This window comes from Berghia stephanieae, chromosome 9 (genome assembly GCF_034508935.2).
Source record: "Berghia stephanieae isolate SIO BIC M18660-M18661 chromosome 9, UCSD_Bste_1.3, whole genome shotgun sequence".
Taxonomy (NCBI): Eukaryota; Metazoa; Mollusca; class Gastropoda; order Nudibranchia; family Aeolidiidae; genus Berghia; species Berghia stephanieae.
This window is the reverse complement of record NC_088368.1, coordinates 28,941,591-28,962,367: the sequence shown is the minus strand read 5'-3', so window position 1 is coordinate 28,962,367 and position 20,777 is coordinate 28,941,591. Positions and strand designations below refer to the sequence as shown.

The 20,777-nt window shown below is 33.8% G+C and overlaps 1 protein-coding gene across 5 annotated transcripts in view; it reads right to left on the bottom strand.

The window, feature by feature from the left end:
- The window catches only part of LOC144980001 (uncharacterized), a 66,299-nt gene extending 49,705 nt beyond the window's left edge, over positions 1-16,594 (bottom strand). Inside the window, exons 1-4 of one of the 5 annotated variants that reach the window (XM_078927437.1) lie at positions 16,507-16,594; positions 12,613-12,693; positions 2,559-3,812; positions 322-579 (exon numbers count right to left, since the gene is read on the bottom strand). In XM_078927437.1, coding sequence (XP_078783563.1) covers positions 322-579; positions 2,559-2,927 — 627 coding nt within the window. In that variant the 5' untranslated portion in view covers positions 2,928-3,812; positions 12,613-12,693; positions 16,507-16,594. The other 4 variants (XM_078927436.1, XM_078927434.1, XM_078927435.1 and 1 more) reach the window with 4 other exon arrangements.
- Between the last annotated feature and the right edge of the window lie 4,183 nt (positions 16,595-20,777).

Here is a 20,777-nt window from a genome sequence, read left to right as displayed (position 1 = left end):
GAAATGCTGCACGTTATTAGGTACACCCTCCGAGAGGGAGGGGTCGTAACAACTCAATAGATAGAGATTGGGTCACTCAACTCTGTTTCCCCTCTGACAGAAATTGGGCCACTGGGTCAATAAGAAATTTTCGGAAAGTAGCTTGCAGTAGACTGCGTCCTATCTAAAGTGTAACAAACAATACATTCTGTTATTTTAATTCTTCAGAACCTAGGATAAATTCCGGATTAATGGGCTCACTGACTATGAAGGGCTGCATTTACACCAAATTTCTGACACGCGTGTTTCTCAAAACAATTTGTGAATGTTAAATGCACCAACCTGATTGTCACTATCTAAGAACGCCTGTCCGGATTCCAACTTTTCGTATTCTTCACAATATACCACATTATAGACATCGCTAAGCGGAACTAAGATTGGAATGCCCGGAAATGACGTGGCACAATCCTTAGCATAATGACGTAATGGCACCCAAGTCGTGCCGTCCTCGCCTAGTTTCTCCAGTGACCACGCGGGTGGTCTGGCATCAACTGAATTGGAAGTGTCTTGAAGGTGAGGTACAGCAAAGGTTAATATAATCTGGTGGAAAAAAAATCATTAAAAAAAATATGTTACTATGTGAATATAATGTGTGGTCCACCTCTTTAAACAGACATTATAATATAGATATGAACCATTAGGGAAAAAAATAGCGCAGCATCCACTAAATGTGCTCAAAGCGTTTTACAAGGGGTCCCTAGTCAACAGCAACATTTAACATGTAGGACGGGACATGACGCCTGATAAACGATATTAATTATTTTCGGACAAAGACAACGTCCGTTAACGGCCAGGTACTCATTTTACAACTGAGTACGGTGAGAGAATGTGAATAAAGAGACTTTTCCAAAGACTCCACTATGCGCCGAGCGAGGCTCGACCCAGGACCTTCCGATCCGAAAGCGAGTGTCTTACCACTAGATCACATATCCGCACGAAACAGGTACTGGTATAAGATAGACAAAGAAAGAGTGTGTATGAAACGGTACCAGACAAAGCAGATAGAAAAATACAGTTTTTAAAAATCCCCAAAACGCATCCTGCTCCGATTGGGGTATCAAACCCCAGACTTCATGATTACCGGTCAAACGTGCTACAACTACACTACAGAGTTTAGCTCGATAGTTGGGACGATTTAATGCCTATATTCTATACAAGTGTATGCATATATTTTTCTTTCTGCCTTGTTCGGCTATGTTTCACCGACACACTTTTTCAGAACGTTATCTAACACGATTGCCACTTGTCACATCTCTGCTTGCTATTTCTGTCTTGTTTTTTGTAATTTTCTTAATAGATTCAAACTATTTACTTACCTGATGTCATCTATAAGATAAACTTTTTAGGGAATATCTATCATAATATTATAACTTATGACGAATGAACAAAAATATTTACTTTTCACTCGAGTGGGACATTTCATGTATGTGCAAACTGCATTTGCTTGGCCATTAAAATACGATTCCGTCAAAGGCGCGACAATCCTTCTTGCATAGGTGCCGCACAAATGTATGGAAAATCATTATGTTCGTTGATGAAAACTTCAATTTGAGTAGACTAGGTGACTTTCAAAACGTACTAAGTCCGATTTTCATCATTCAAAGAAAACCACAATTTTTTGGTCATTTATTTAGTGACTTAAAGAGGAAAATTCTTGTATTGTGTGCCTCATAGAACAATATCCTGAATGTTTTGATACTCCAAATTTTCTCTGGTAATTCTATGGAGTCCAAAAGATAGCTTGAGATTGTCAGTCCATGTTCTATCAGGATGTGACAGGACGTCTTGAAAGTCACCTACTCACTTCATTAAGTCTAATATTATAAGATACTTATATAATTATCTGTAAATTTATCCTACACTAGAAACCAAATTCCATCATAAAGACTACGTAATATTATATTAATCAATAAGCAAACAAATAAGATCTAAAAATTTCTTTATTTATCCCCAAAGGAAAAATTATCTGTAATGTTCTTTTCTTGGGAAAACCGAAAGAACCCAAGCATAATAATAATAATAATAATAATAATAATAATAATAATAATAATAATAATAATAATAATAATAATAATAATAATAATAATAATAATAATAATAATAATAATATAAAAATCCGAACCCAAAAAACTTAAAGCCCAATTGTGACCCACCACCACAAAAAACGCTATTATTCGAGGTTGTATAACACTCAAAAATAACACTTGATTTTTATAATCATAATATTATGAAGCCTGGGTTAAGTTTGTGTTTTATTGGAGATAATTGCTTAATAATTTATAACAACTTAACAAATGACAAAAAACTAAAATGTGAAACATCTGCCCATTTTAACTTTAAAATTAATTTTGACATCTGGGTCAACCAGACATAATACCGTTTTGAGCCGGTGGGTGACAATTTGTTGGAGCCTGAGTTGATTCCATGGCACTGCTGTCTTAGTGAAAACTGTATTAAATCATATTTGGTTTGAACCCTGGCAGTTATGTAAATATTTTATATAAATCCATGATCCTTACATCAAATAACAAGAAGGCATCTGTGAATCTAGCCTCCACGTAAACAGGTCCATCTCCTATTGAGGATTGCCAATAATTGGAAGTATCCCCATTCACCATATTGGTGGAAGCGACAGAGGAAGAAATGCAGGTGTCTGTGGTAAAATCAGATGTCAGGGTCATATACTGCTCCGGCCCGTTTTCGCCGCATGTTGAGCTTACACTGAGAGAACGCGCAGGAAAAGAAACGAGATTTTTTAGTATGTCGAATCTTTTTGGAAAACATCCTTTGGAAAGGTCACATGCTGATGATACTACTTGAATGTGCACACAGACGATGAGAAATAATGTGAGCAAGATGACGTCATGACACACTTTAGTTGACGCCATTTTTGCTATTGATGGTCTTAATAAATGGACGATGAAAATGAGGTTTAAGAATCAAAGAACTTATCACCAACCAATTTTTAAAAATTCTGAATGGTGTCAAATGATCCTATTTTAAATACCTGATGGAAATGGATCTCTCTATATTCCTCGATGAAAGATATAGTCAAGCAAAACGAACTACTCATATAATATTACAACTGAAACAGCGTCGATCCCCTTCTCTACGATTTAAAATGTAACCTTCTATCTTAGAATATTCTATGATACATGCTTGAAAATAAAGATCTGTGAACTAAGCAGATTAATAATGTCAAATCAACTTTCTGACATTCAAATTACAATAAACGCAAATAGAATAAGAAAGAAAAAGAAATGTTTTATCCAATCCTTTCGTTGTTAAAATAAGAACGTATACCTTTAGATGCCATTAAATAGTCGATTGTTGTATATGTTCTAGGGCGATCTTTCAGATCAACAATTTCTTTGTTCAAAATGATACCTGATACTAAAATTTTTTCCTTTCAGAAAACACTGAAGTCTAACTTTAACAATTCGTGGTAATTATCAACAATTCCCTTTTCTCTCTTTTTTAAAAATTCTAAATGGTTTCTCGTCTAAAATATTCAGGAAGTAAAAGTAAAAAGTCCACAATTAATTGGTTATTTTCCACTTAAGCAAGAGCAAAATCTTAGAGGATTTTTCTTCTTTTTCTGATTCCTACGAAGCTTGACGTGACGTCTGCCCTGTCCCCTGGCTTCAGCCTCTTGGCGAGCTAGACCCTCGCTGGTGTTTGATGCAAACTGGAAGATCTTCAGGAAAGACGGACCTCCTCCACCGCCAGGCATCGTGGCTGATGGAGATTTGTTGTCGTGAAGTTGTTAGAATCTAGGGTAAACGGGGGAAAAAAAGGAAAATAGTACATACGATGATTGTGATGAGGACGATGATAAAAACATTAATGATAATGATAACAGCGACGTAACACTTACGAGCTCAATGCGCTTTTGTAATAGTAGTAGTAGTAGTAGTAGTAGTAGTAGTAGTAGTAGTAGTAGGAGGAGGAGGAGGAGGAGGAGGAGTAGTAGTAGTAGTAGTAGTAGTAGTAGTAGTAGTAGTAGTAGGAGTAGTAGTAGTAGTAGTAGTAGTAGTAGTAGTAGTAGTAGAAGTAGTAGTAGTAGTAGTAGTAGTAGTAGTAATAGTAGTAGATATAGTAGTAGTAGTAGTAGTAGTAGTAATAGTAGTAGTAGTATTAGCAGTAGTAGTAGTAGTAGTAGTAGTAGTAGTAGTAGTAGTAGTAGTAGTAGTAGTAGTAGTAGTAGTAGTAGTAGTAGTAGTAGTAGTAGTAGCAGCAGTTTTTTTTTAATTATAAAAATAACATTAACAGTAACAATGGCAATGATGATACCACTACTGCTATAATGATTTTTAAAAATTAATCGCATATTACAAACACTAGGGTAGATAAGTTTAAGATATTAAATATCTTGTTGAAAGATGTAATTCGTCTATAAGGTAAAATAATCTAATACAGAGGAATGTGACAATTTGGAATAATCTAACGTTTGCGAAAAAAATTCTAATTCAATTAATGATTTTAAGAATGCCATTGATAAAGATCTTACCAACATTATATTTGATTTTGACGAAAAATGTAACATTACATTGGATATTATTGTATTTTGTATATCATATTATTTAAAACTCTCGAATGTACAAGTTGGATATGTGAAATGAAGGTAAATAGTGTTAAGTATACTAGGAATGTTGAGTATGACACTTATTTATGTATTAGATATTTAATTCTCATATTATCAATTAATTGAAATTGAATACTATTTATATAATTGATAAATTATATTTATGCATAAAAGTTACAAAGAACATTGAAAGGTTTTTAAAACATATTAGCTCTTAAACGGTATGATACGATACGATAATAATAATAATAGTAGTAGTAATAATAATAATAATAATAATAATAATAATAATAATATTAATAATAATAATAATAATAATAATAATAATAATAATAATAATAATAATAATAATAATAATAATATATAATAATAATAATAATAATAATAATAATAATAATAATAATAATAAAAAAAATAATAACAATGATAATGATAATGATAATAAAAATAATAATAATAATAATAATAATAATAATAATAATAATAATAATAATAATAATAGTAATAATTATATTAATAATAATTATAATAATAATAATAATAATAATAATAATAATAATAATAAATAATAATAATAATAATAATAATAATAATAATAATGATGATGATAATAATAATAATAATAAATAATAATAATAATAATAATAATAATAATAATAATAATAGAGACATGGATTTTTTTCTGCTATATACATTAGGTTATTTAAACTCACAGTATGCGTTTATCCAAGTAACAAATATTAAGAACACGATCTTTATGACACGTACTCCATTTGTATGAGTTCGTGTATTTTCACAAAGATTTGAACTCACGTACTCTGATCTAAAGTCAAACTTTCCTCATTTAACCTCAAGAACACAGACACTGGTAATGGATAGATACTATGACAGTCTGACAACACTCATTCGAGCATTATCACACGTACATACACATACACACATATTATTATACACATATCATACGCACCCATAATTCTATCTATAATTTATCTATTGTGTATTTTGATTACCGACACGGACACAGACACACATTCACCTTTATTACCCATTGGTAACAGGTGAACATTTCTAATGGATGAGCATACCCTTAGATACCATTATGTAGTATGATACATAATTCTAGTTGAATTTATATTAGTAATAATCATAAAATGTTCTACTTTATGATGTATTTTGGGTATTTCCTATCAAACCTGTTACTTGGTCATCATCATAACAACCACCATGAACGCCCCACCACACAACTACTACCAACACGACTGCTATCACCACTACCACTACTGCCACTACAAATACCACCAACACCTACAACACCAACACCACCACCACTACTATCATTATCAACATCATCATCATCATCTTAATCATCATAAAAACCGTCATAACCGTCCCACCACTATTACCACCACCACCATCATCATCATCATCATCATCATCATCATCATCATCATCATCATCATCATCATCATCATCATCATCGGCAGAACAACCACCATAACGTCCCACCACAATTGCCAGTACCACCGCCATCGCTACTACCACCACTACCACCACCACCACCACCATCAGCATCAGCATCATCATCAACATTATGGTCCACACACACGGTAATAATTCCATGCTATAGTATATAAGAACCCTGAGTGTAAATGGTTTAACCGAAAAAAAAAAAAAGAAAGAGAGAAAGAAATAAAGAAAATAAAAACAACAAAACAACCACCAAAAAATACTAGATCTATTTTAATCCATCTAAAAAAATATAGGCCTACTTTGTGATCCTGTTAAAATATAACATTGACTTTTTAATGGAGTCATGATTTGTAGTCATGTTAGAGAAGGAGGGGGTCATTGTACTTTTTTTGATTTAGGTTTGTTTTAGTTGGGGAGGGGGTTGGGAGTGTGTTGGATTGTTTGTTTGTTTTTGTTTTTTGTTTTTTGGTTTTTGTTGGGGTTTTTTTTTTATATATAAAATGATATATAAAATACTCATAATATTTATTATTTGATAATGTTGTTGATGATGATGATGATGATGATGATGATGATGATGATGATGATGATGATGATGATGATGATGATGAGGAAGAGGAGGAGGAGAAAGAGGAGGAGGAGGAGGAAGATGAGGAGCAGGATGAGGAGGAGGGTGAGGATGATATGATGATGGTGATGATGATGATGATGATGAACATCATCATCATCATCATCATCATCATCATCATCATCATCATAATAATAATAATAACAGTAATAACAATAAGAAGAAGAAGAAAAAAAACAAGAAGAAGAATGCTGATAATAATAATAATAATAATAATAATAATAATAATAATAATAATAATAATAATAATAATAATAATAATAATAATAATAATAATAATAATAATAATAATAATAATAATAATAATAATAATGATAATTTATTTCATCCTTTTGGAAATTCTTTGTACTGACGTGTTGTATTTTTTTTTAAGTCAAATAAATATTTGCGACCAATATCACAAAGCATCAGTAGTAAAATTCATGTTTTTGGTTTTTAGAATTAAAATAAATAAATAAACAAACAAACAAATTAATAAATAGGGTAAATTTTGAAAATAGACTTTAGATCATATACATATTTGTGATAAAAGGTAATTATAACAATATAATTGCCATGTGTAAAATAAATATAAAATTACAAGGTTTCAGATATAAATAAGACAGATGAATAAATGTTTTGTAAAAATTTTACTTTGTTCTTACAGAATTATAAAGTGACGCCGGATTATGTTGATGATGATGATGATGATGAGGAGGAGGAGGAGGAGGAGGAGGAGGAGAGGAGGAGGATGTAGTACTCTTTGGTGAATACTGATCACCTTTTTGGCTAGTAAAGACAATGACTTATGACTGTAATTATGTGGCGCATAATGCAGCAACCTATTTCAGTGACCCCCCCCCCCCCCCCCCCCTTCTCTCTCTCTCTCTCTCTTTCTCTCTCTCTCTCTCTCACACACACACACACACACACACACACACACACACACACACACACGATAAGTCTTGTTTTCTCGTTTTTGTTTTGGTTTTGTTGGTTTGTTTGTTTTTCTTTTATTTGGTGGGGGGGGATATTGTTGTTTTGTTTGTTTTTGTTTTTTTTTTTTGTTTTTTTTTTTTTGGGTTTTTTTCCCTTTTTTTTTTTTGTTCAGTTCTAATAGTTTCCGTGTTTACTTTTTCGCTAATATGCTGCGCGAGTATTAGATTCATTATCTTATTATAAGTTAATTTTATAATACCTACATGCAATATGCGCGAAAACAAGATCCATTACAGTTTCGACTCACAACGCGCGTCGTGCAAACATCTGCCGTACAGTATTTAATTTATTACTCATGATAATCCAAAACAACAGGTTGTGTGGGTGCGTATGTATGCGAGTGTGTGTTTGTGTGTATGCGTATGTATGTGTGTGTATGTGTGTGAGTGTTTGAATGCATGTGTGTGTGTGTTTGTGTGTATATGTCATAATGGGAATGTTGAGTGAGTCAATGGGTGTTGACACGCCTTAGCACGGTCTCTTTACGCATGATCAATTATTTTGTAAAATAACTTACACCTTTTTTGAATTCATTACTTTTAGGAACACCTCGAGGCTATCTACAATGCACACCAATGTTTTTGTTTTGTTTTTAATAATAAATAGCCATTGACTCCCTATCCTACAATATTATTAAGTTTACTTTAAAATTAGCCTTGAAATAAGGAAAATATTGCCTTGGGGGGGGGGGGCGGTAAGAAATACAATATCGATTCATATTTCTGTGTCATAAACAATAAACTCGTTGGGGAAGGGAACATTACTTTGACCTGATTCGGACAGTCCGAACAGCCATTAATCCATAAACATTGGCAGTGATAGCAAAATTAAGCGAACTACACAGGTATTACCATTTTTGGTATGCGTTTAGGTAAAATACGCACAGGTTATCCGCCTGATCAATCGTATCAACTCACGAAACTTTGTGTATTGATCGAACTAAATACATAGACGTCACTCAGCTGTTTGTGACTGTTTTTAGACAGCCATTTTAATTAATTATAAGTTCTCACTATATTCTGTCAATCAGATTATAAAAGTTTGTGGTTAGGCATTTAGTTTTGTGTGTTGGTACGTTATATCCGGCTGACGGATTTTGTGAGTATTTTACCAACACGCATGACATCAATAGCCAATTGAAAGAATCATGTGAGAACTGATCACTCAATGGGCATGATCATTTTTACATTTCTATGTGCTCGAGCTCATTGGTCACATTGCAAAGTGTGCTCAAAATGACCCACATAGTGAAAAGTGTTCACGGTTTGAGAAATATCCAACATTTTGCTCAGCATGACCCATGGGTATGTTTACAAATTTCATAAACAAAGCAGCGTGTTGAGACATTGAGAAATGTCCAATCGTTGTACAGCAGAAAATCATGTGATCGATGACTAGGTTGGACGAAAACATGAATATAGATCGCTCCCATTGGTAGTCTAAAAACAGTAATGAAAAACAGAGGAACATCGACTTCATTAATTTCACTGTTTGTAAACAACCAGTTACGTTTGTACGGGTGAGTTTGAGGATGTGTCAAAAATCCTAAGTTTTGATTGGTCAAAAAATCTTCTGGTAATTAAATGGATATGTTTTGTAAATGTGACCCTCCGCCTCGAAACGGTATTAAGTCGGATTTTTCAATTTTGGGTTTTTGGTAACCAATCATAGCTTATTTTATGCTTTAAAATTTGATACCAAATTTATAAAATTCTGATCATTCATTGCCGAGATATGACCGTTTGAAGTAGGGAATGTGTAAAAACCAAGTTTTGAGAAAATCGACTTTGAAGTGAGGCACCGTTTTCACGCACAGTCAAATCAATGGGCAAAGATAACTCCTTAGATACGGGCATCGAAAATTTGACGAGAATAGTGAAATTTGGCATGAGCTTAGATTATATATCTAATAATGTACAAACAAATTTTTGAAACAATCCAAAAATTACTTTTGTAGTTATTCATTATTATGTAAGATGTTCTTAAACAAATAAAACACTGGGGAAAAAAATGCCGACAATTGCTCACTTTTTCAAGAATTTTTGATATTTGAATAAAGAATCAATGAAATAATGTATTATTAATGTGATATTAATGTGAAATGTTTGTCTTATTTAATAGAGAAAATACGATTTCAAAATGCCAAAAGTTAAAGAAGGTTTTATAATTTGAAAGTACAGTTTTGAAACTACGTGAAGCCGGGTGGGCAGGGAAAGAATTATCAAGAAAGAGGATTAGAGAGGAAGAGATAGAATGAGAGAGTAAAATACACACACACACATGCACACACACACATAAACACACACACGTCGTGTGTGTGTGTGTGTGTGTACGTGAGAGAGAGAGAGAGAGAGAGAGAGAGAGAGAGAGAGAGAGAGAGAGAAAGAAAGAAAGAGAGAGATATAGAGAAAAAGAGGAGCGAGAGGGGGAGGGGAGTGAGACTGCTTGTGCATTAAGAGGACGCGAGGGAAATAGAATAAAGAATGAAACCTGTATAATTGTATGTGTTTGTGTGTGTGTGTTTGGGTGTGTGTGTTTGTCTGTGTATGTGTGTGTATTTGTGTGTATGTGTGTGTGTGTTTGTTTGTGTGTTTGTCTGTGTATGTGTGTGTATGTGTGTGTGTTTGTGTGTGTGTGTGAAAGAAACAAAAGGGAGACGGAGAGAGTGAGGTAGACATGAAGAAAGGGATGGAGGCGGAGCAAAGAATTGTAGGGATAGTTTAAAGAAAGCATTTTGTTACAAAGTAAGTCATAGTCAATCAACTGGAAACATATTGACCAATGAGATTGCAATTAAAGAAATGGGCTGGTCAAATCAATCATTGCATTGTTTCCATTTTGAGTCAGATGACAGCTTGAGGAGGAGGGGTGGGGCTTATTGTGTAGTGACTTACATGAAAACCTGTTATTGAATCTCTCAAGTTGTCCTTAGCGTTCACCCACATTGTTCATTGTCTAAAAAAGCCCCCCCCCCCCCCCCCCCCCCCCCCTCCTCCCTTTCTTTCAGTATACAAAGAAAGCACGACAAAACGAACATCCATCTCTCTCTCTCTCTCTCTCTCTCTCTCTCTCTCTCTCTCTCTCTCTCTCTCTCTCTCTCTCTCTGATTGTCTCTCTCCCCTCTTCATCTATCTATCTATCTATCTATCTATCTATCTATCTATCTATCTACTATCTATCTATCTATCTATCTATCTATCTATCTATCTATCTATCTATCTATCTATCCATCTATCTATCTATCTATCTATCTATCTATCTATCTATCTATCTATCTATCTATCTATCTATCTACCTATCTATTTATCCATTTATAGGTTTGTCTTTCTGTCTGTGTATCTATCCATCCATTTCATTTTTTAGTTACACGTATTTCCATCGGGAGTTCATTAATTGTTGAAGGTTCTATTTATTGTTCTGCTTTTGTACTTAAAATTAAATGTTTATCCTACAACAATCTCTGTAAGTGTAAGATTAGTCAACTGTTGTCCTATTAAGTCTTAGCATGTCCTATAATTTCATGAATAAAAAAAGAGGGACAAAGGAGGACCATCACCTCGATGCAGCTAGACAAAGAGATAATAGCACGTGGTGTGTATCAAAATGCACAAACACACACATATGTAACACACGCATGCTGACGTCATGAAGCATCGCCCGAGCATTATGGTCTACAGCAACAGCGCATGTGATGAGCGTTGACCAATCAGAATCATTCATTTGTAAGGTTGTCAGGGAAAAACCTAGACTTGTTTACAGTTTTTAAAGTCCATTATTGGTTGAACCATGAAATTGTGAAAACAGTCATGCTTTCTCTGAGATAGATAAAGACACGCCCTTTGCTGTGATATCTTACATCTTATTGGTGGAGAAAAAGACTCGGTATTACTAAGCCTTGGAAAGGGTGGCTCTCTGAGAGAAAGTCAACTTTCGTTTTGAATGTGTCACTGATAGTTGCATTTTAAAACTTGAAATTTATATAACTTATCGTCAATATTTATGTTGAATTATTATGTTTTCATGTAGAAAAATGATTGTAGTTTCTGAAACAACCAAAAACTGAAAATTGATAATTTTGACCATTTCCACTTTAAAACCGGTTTTCTTCGTTTTCCAAATCCCGACTTAATACCGCTTCGAGGCGGAGGGTCACAAATAAGCTGGTGTTCATTTTGACGCAATCTTCACACAAAGTGTGAGCTGAAATGAAGACCAATCAGTAAAAAGGTCTTATCCAAAGCAACTGCATGGGACAGGTTTTCACTAAAGACACCGCAAGAAATTCGTGCTCGATGAGCCCTGCCTTACCAAGAAAAGCAAAATGGTAACATTTGTTACGATACACACAGATTTAAAAATGAATCTGTGGTATAAGAGGAAACTAAAATGAAGATATGGAGACATGAAACTTGTGGGCTCCTTCTGTATGTGGGTGTTCAATGTCAAGTAGGTAAACATGGCATGTGTGTATTGATGGTATGATTTTAAATAATACACACACCATTTATGCAAGCTATATCAAACATACAAATACAGGCAAAGTTTATAGCCTGAGAGAATTTAGTGAGAAGAAACCACCCAACTGAATATATAGAAATCTGCAAAAACCCGTGCCAAATTTCAATTATATTACATATAAACATTATAATAGTGGATGTTTACCGACTTGACACAACCTGACACAGATACGCATATTCTGCTATTAAAGCCCTATTGCCACTTCGTGTCTCTATATAATTTATCGCTGTCTCCGGTATAACTATCAGATCTTCTGTTTTTTTAAAACAAAGTTGTAAATTGTGTGTCCTTGTTGCTTTTGGTATTTTTGTGGATGGATATGGCTTTTCTGAAGAATGGCTAGTAAGGAGAGATTTAAGGACTACAATAACATTTTAGAAATCTTGAGTCTTACCCATCTTGCTGATTATACTCATCGATACCGGTCACCAATCAATAAGTTATTGCCGAATATAAGTGGTATCAATTACAAACTCTGAAATGAGACAAATAAATAATAATAAAATGATATAATTTATTTCAAATTTCATCTAACACAATGCACTGTTATCAAATGTTACAGTGAATGACATAATCAGTCGGATGGTGAAAAGGTTTGAACTGAGATATTGCCAAGTTTAGTTAGAAGGTCAATTTTTATCATAGATGAGTTCTTGTCATAAATAATTAAATCAACCCTTTTTGTACATCTCCGGGACATATTTAAGCTTAATTTCACTACTAAATATTTTTTTTACTGCTAGTCAAGTTGAAAAAAAGTATGAAATTTTAGAAAAGTTGCTGGATACCTTTCTCATACATCTGACCATAACTTCATGAAAAATCATCCGATTTACTTCAAATAAAGGATAAAATGCTCTGGGGAGCATACTCTTTCAGAAAATGCAAAAGACATGGAAATCCAAAATGTTCACCTTCTGATTGATTATGTCATGCACTGACACAAATGTGTCATCTATGATTTTTTATTGTGACCAATTCTCACAAACTGATATTATGTGGGGACGACCATGACGCTTGAAATTGAATTTTAAGCATAACTTTTAAGTTAATTAGAATTATTGCCTTTTATTGAAAAGCATTCAAAAATTATAAATGCGATTCACCGTCTCAAAACGGCATCATGTCGGAATGAAACGGATCTCCAGAATTACAATGATAAGAAATACGACCTTCTTCTTCTTCTTCTTCTTCTTCTTCTTGCAAACCACTTCTGATGTATTGTCGCAAATGTAGATATCTTGATATTTTACGCCTCGGGATGTTTTGTGTGCGATAGCAGTGAATGAGCCTATCTCAAGACTGCTCCCAATGTTTGAACTAAGAACGACAGGTCGTGGTAATTATTCCACAAGCGTATAGAAGAGAAGAAAACGATTATAATTCATGGCTTTGTATTTCGGGAACTACGCGGCACTGTGAATCTTAGATCGTGTCCCCTTGTTCTTGATCTCGTTGTTGCTGGACTAAGGTTGTCTGGTGGTATTGCTCCAATGCTTTTCTCAATATAATACCGTTTTGAGACGATGGGTCTCAAATTTTTTTTTCTAATCATTTTGTCTTTAAAAACTAAAATTTTCTTCATCTAGTTTATTCCGACAAAATACAAAATTGATGTGGTCGGTCGCAATTACTCCATCCTTGCTCATCAGTTGCATATACGGACGGACGCCACTTTACAATGGAATCCTGATAAAGCCAACACTGTCGAACCAGAAAAATTGGTAGACTTTAAGCAAGGTGGACTTTACCCATTATCAATGTACACTTACCAAATCCAAGCATCAGTAACACACTTTATAGTCACCTTGAGCAACTACAAAAGACGTCTAACTTCTACGTCATGGCACAAGACCGAAGAGCTAGAGCTCAGATGGTCTCTGGTTCGGATTAGTAAGTAAGTAAGTATCAATGTACGCTTATAAAATGAATCGAAAATTTGGGACCAACAAGAGTTGTTGGCTTTAATCAGAAGTTGACTTTGAGAGTGTGGACTTTATGCGGACTCCACTGTTTGTTGATCTGCCACACAATGACAAAACACACTTAGAACAATAATTGTCTCAAATCGGTATTTATATTCTACCTCCCATTCAGAAATATGAGATCAAAGTCTGATAATCACATAATATTTGTTAAGCCAAAAATGACAAGCAAAATGTGCAAGCATGCGTTTGAATATTCGGCATCCCTTATCTAGAATTCCCTTCCAAGATATATCAGAGACAGTAATGATGCAGATTTCTTTTTTTTTAAACATCTTAAAACGTTTCTTTTTAATATCTAACACTGTATAATTAAATTGCTTTGTTTCATATTGCATGTTTGAGTGGCTGTATGGTTGAATGAAAGTAGCCACGTTACTGTTAAGCGCTCTGAGCTTGTTGATAAACGGGGTAAGGCGTATATAAAAACCATATATTATTATTATTATTATTATTATTATTATTATTATTATTATTATTATTATTATTATTATTATTATTATTATTATTATTATTGTTGTGATTATTATTATTATTATTATTATTATTATTATTATTATTATTATTATTATTATTATTATTATTATTATTATTATTATTATTATTATTATTATTATCATTATATGTCGATGTACACCTCATAACTACTTGAATTTGAAAGTTAAGCTTAACTTATAAAACCTGAGTTAAAATAAACGCCCTCATTGAGGAGAGTAAGTCTTGTTTCTTAAACTTAAAATGAATCTTTTAATGTCCAAAATTTGATTCTATTAAGTGACACAAAGCAGCTAGAAGCCGTGGACTGTTGAAAGTAATAAATGAATAATATAAACGCTTCTAGAAAGAACAAAATACCAAATGCGGAACGTTTTGGGCTCAAAGCCGTTCTTCAGTCAAAAAAAGGCAATAAAAGTATTATTACATTCTTAAAATCCAACCATACCGCAGATAGGTATTTGGCAAGTCTTGTCCACAATAGCCTTCAACAGTCATGACGTCATTCCCTCGTAATGACGCATGGCAACTTAGTAACTGGCTCAAACTATCGGGAAAATGGCGGACGCCCTTATGAAATACTTCTCCGACGAGCATAAAAGTGTATCCAGAGGAGAAAAACATTATAAATATGATCATGGCTTTACTTTTATACATTCTGATTACATGACATATGAAAAGTTCTCGCCAGCGTGAAGAATAAAAAGTACCCATTTTCTTTGTTTAGAACCAGGCTGCTCGCCGTTGCTGGGCGACGTGACATCAGACTTGTGAATCGAATTAACAGGATCTTGACATGTGAAATCTTGACATTTCAAGATCTTGCGTAGAATAGGTGAACAATCTTTTCAATCCCCCCCCCCCCTATCATAACAACAATAATTTGAATTCGTATCACTTTTCCATCGCCACTTGTCTTACCGTAATATGTAATAAACACTGTAAAGTGTAAAGCGCTTTGAGCCTGTTACAACGGGGTAATGCTCTATATAAATGTCATTTATTATTATTATTATTATTATTATTATTATTATTATTATTATTATTATTATTATTATTATTATTATTATTATCATTATTATTATTATTATTATTATTATTATTATTATTATTATTATTATTATTATTATTATTATTATTATTATTATTATCACTTGCATACAAAACGTGCCAACACTTCTATGTCGTCTGTACGTGATGTAATAATGTTTTTATGGTTTTTGTTATTGGTTAACAGACATGCCACTTTGAAAATTTAAAAAATTCGTAACTTTTAGGAGATAAAAATTGTAGTTGCTATAGTTAACTTTAAAAATCAATAATTTACCCTCATGAGGATTAAACAACACTTACATATCCTTAAAACTATTTAGCCTGGCATCAACTTTTATTTTCAATAAGTTTTAATGACTTAGAGATGCTCACAAAGTTCTGAAATTGGAGCCAAAATTTCGTAATTCTACGAATCTGTCGTAATGGTAGGCATGTCATAGGTTGTAATCTTACCAAAGTTCGGAAAAACTCGCTATTACTGTTATATCTCTTATGATAGTCCAGTGTTTAATCCCCTACTCTGAACATATCCAACCAACAGTAGTCGAGAGAAGTCCTTTCATCAATATTGTATAGCAAACTTACTCCAAATTACGAGATAAACTATCCGTAAACTATGAGAAGTTATAATACAACCATACCAATTTCAATATCTACTCACAACACCAATAAACATCGAAATGAATTGAAGTCATTCATTGCACGCAACATGGTGCTCAAAATCGTTCACAAAGCGAAAGACATATTATATCTACCTAATCTCACAGGAGATCAATATTATGATATTGATATAACTTTAGGAAGTGAGTAATCACTCGACTGACTGCTCTGACACAAATAGTGTGTATGCTAGTGCGCACACGGGCATATATTATTATCATGTATGTGGGTGCGAGTCAAATTATGGTACTCTTAAAATTAAATGGGATAATACCGACGTGGACTGAGTATCACCTCACATAACACTTAATAAATAGTTGGTGGTCAAACAGTAAGTACGTTTTGTAGTATTGCGCTGTGTTGTATAACATAGTTTAAAAATGGTCTGCAATAATGAGCGTGAACAGTGATCGGGTGATCTTTTGATATATATATATATATATATATATATATATATATATATATATATATATATATATATAGCGCAATATCCACGAAACGTGCTCAAAGCGCTTTACAGAGGGTCCCTGACCAACAGCAACACTTAACATGTAGAACGAGACATGACGCCTGTTCGGCTATATTGCATTTTTTTTTTTGACAGAGACAACGCTGTTAACGGCCAGGTACTAATGTTACAACTGAGTACGGTGGGAGAATATGAGTAAAGAGCCTTTTCCAAGGACTCAACTATGCGCCGAGCGAGGGTCGAACCCAGGACCTTCCGATCCGAAAGGGAATGTCATACCACAAGACCACATAGCCGCACAGTGATTATCGGGTGAGTGACAATATTAGTAAAATTCCACGCTGTTCGGGTTCCCACTCATCGCCTGGTCTATATATAAAAAAGAGACATTCCTGTATGCACTAAAGTGCATGGATGCAGACGCAGTTTATGAGGGTTCGAATCGCATCCCTTCTGGAAAGGAGATTATGGATGGTTCCTCTTAAATTGGATTCAATAGTCTGATGCCACGTCCACCCAGCAACGGCGAGCAGCGTAGTTCTAAACAAAGAAAATCGGTACTTTTTATTCCCTTATGCTGGCTAGAACTTTTCATATTAGTCATGTGATCAGAATGTATCAAAGTCAAAACATGATCATATTTATAATGTATGCTCGTCGGAAAAGTATTACATTAGGGCTTCCACCGTTGTTCCGATAAAACCAGTTAGTAAGTTACTATGCGTCAATACGAGGGAATGACGTCACGACTGTTGAAGCCTATTAGAAAACCCTTTTTTACTTCACGTTGTGTTTCATCAATAAATATGACCTACCGTGTCAAGATGGTATTATGTGGGGTAGGGGGGGGGGGGGAAATAGATGCGGGAAACTTGAATCCCCAACAAAATTATGAAACTTTGTTAAAATATGAACGATTTATTGAGGATAATAAGTAATCTCTTGTGCTGAAAATGACTAAAATTCTAATTTTCGGATTATCTGACTTTCACTTTTAACCTTTGATTTATCCCGACATAACGGCATTTTGAGACGATTCGTCAACAATTAAATACAATGAACGAAATTGACGTCACTCAGCTCTTTGTTATTTTGTTTTTAGACAGCCAATTCAATGATTAGATCTCACTAAACTCTATCAGTCAGACTATAAACGTATAAGGTTACACACAGTTTTGCGTGTTGGTACTTAGGTTTATATACGGTAGGCGGACGTTGTGAGTATTTCAACTAAACACACAACATCAATATCAGACAATAAACGTTCAAAGTTACACACAATAATTTATTTGTTGGTAGGTTATATCCGGCCTGCGGGTGTTATTAGTATTTTAACTAAATGCACAGCATCAATAGGCTTTTGAATGATAAATTAGATTATGAGGTGACTTTCCAAATTATCTCTGTCGAAAAATATATTAAAGTGCCGTACTGGTGTTATGTCTTGTCTTTCGGGTTGTAAAGTGTTCTGAGTCAATTTAATGGATATTGCGTAGATATCTAGTTTAAACCTTTAAGTTTCTGAAATCGAGTTCTTTATTCATTCTTGTCGGGCCAATATGTTTTCAAGAACCCTGAATGAAAATATGTATATAAAAAGTTAAAATTTAAAGATAGGAATCGTATTTAAACATATGACCGAATAAAAAATAAATAAGTAAATTAATTAATAAGCATAGAACAATTCCCAGCCATATCAAAATAAACTAAACAAGCATAGGATTGTAAAACGGGATAATAAAACAAATTAAAAAAGAGGTGTATATAAGTTCAAATAAGATTTCAATCCATTAGTTAAATAGCGTGAAATCGAATCATTCATTCAACCGTGACGAATCGAGACCACGCCCATTGCAATCGATTGGGTGGAAATTACTCGTGATTTAATTTGCATCTCGGCTACGTATAAAACAGAACCGGTCGGCGATTCAAACAGGCCAGCTGTTACATCCATATCGACGACATTGACACTCGCTATAGCTAATTGATAGGCCTTGGGATTAACCCTCTCCTTACCAACCATAGGAAAATCGTCACATTCGTTACGATCCAACCAGCACTTTTATCATTCGGACTTCGTTTGTAAATCACACCATTTAAAGAGCACTGTTGTATTATAGCTATAAAAACGTGACACTGTGTTGTAGAGTTCATTTTGCCGATCAATAATATGCATAGAATGTATTTGTTGCTTTTCTGTTTGAGTAAGAAAAAACAATTTTTGTGTTGGGTAGGTGTGAAATTTTGGGGAATATTCTGAAAATGCTGGTAAAGAAAGGGTTAAGCAGGAGAGGAATTTGTAATAGTTTTTTTTTTTCTGTTTTTATTTTTCCTTCTTAAAAAAATATAACTTATTCAGTTAGGGCAAATTAGATTATTGTAAGCTTCGCATCATTATTTTTTTCAGATCCGTAAACGACACTGTTCATTAAATTTCTACCACACCCCACAACCACAGTGATTTTATGCTCGCCAGATTGTGAGCAGTAATCACACATGGATACTATAGCATTTAACAACCTTGCTCCTGCTCTTTCCTCTTGCGTAATGTTGACCCAGTCGGGACCATGATTTTTCATTGTCAACCATCCGGCGACTGACCACGCTTACTATTACTTGACTGGTTCGCACAACTTTGGATGTTTACTGTTTGTTTATAATGAACAATTTCATACAAAAGACTTACAACATTAGTCACATGAAAGACAAGGGAATTAATCGTGTAATTAATGTACTTAAATAATATACATCGGTTACCTCCTATGTATAGAAGGCAATACCTCTTCTCATGGCAAATTATTAAATTAATTGATGAAATCCTTAGTGACATCTATAGATACTATAGATAGTATGCGCTTGGCTAAGAAGCTTACAACATTGCCATCCGGAAGTATAACGGACCAACACACAAAACTCTATGTAACCATGAAGTGCAGCTAAGTGAGAATTACTCATAAACATGGATGGCAAAAAAAAAAAAAAATAGCAAAGACCCGAGTGACGTCAACTTCATTCCATGCATAGGTAGACAATAAGTAGACAATGTATAAGACCATAGATTTTTTCCTATTTCTAGAGAATCAAATTCAATTGACGCTGTGCTTTTATCCAAAATACTTACAATATCCGCCAGCCGGTACAATGCACCAACATACAAAACTATGTGCAACCTTAAATTTTAATAGTCTGATTGATAGAATATAGTGAGAACTAGGCTCCTCATAAAAATGGCTGGCTAAAAACAATAACAACGACCCGAGTGACATTATTTTCGTTCCTTCATATATAACAAATTAAATAAATAAGGACACTCACATTGTATTTGGTCAGGACGATCGTTTCAGTGGTGGTCGCACCTCTTCGGCTGACGATAAATCCAACACTCATATATATATATATATATATATATATATATATATATATAGAGAGAGAGAGAGAGAGAGAGAGAGAGAGAGAGAGAGAGAGAGAGAGAGAGAGAGAGAGTGAGACGATTACCGAAATTTTTAAAAAAGAGCTACGTCAACTTCATTTATTTTATAGTCTGATAGAGTATTATTCAGTGAGAACTAATCACCTAACCGGCGGTTTAAAACTTAGAACAAAGAGCCGAGTGATGTCAAATTAATTCATTCGCCTGATAACTTGATAAAGTTGAAATTTATTCTACAAATAGAGATATTTTTTCGAAAACAAGAATAAATTAATTAATTCTAATTAAGCAATACAACCCCCCCCCCCCACGCCCCCTCCCCATCTCCTCCAAACAAAAGCAATTTCCGAAAGAAAAAAAAAGTACAGAACTAAATTTCTCGGCCTGCGCAGTAATCTTGCAGTTCTATTCATTTTTTTTCTATGACCAGAGATGACCGGTTAGAATGTAAAACTTTTTTTTTTTGT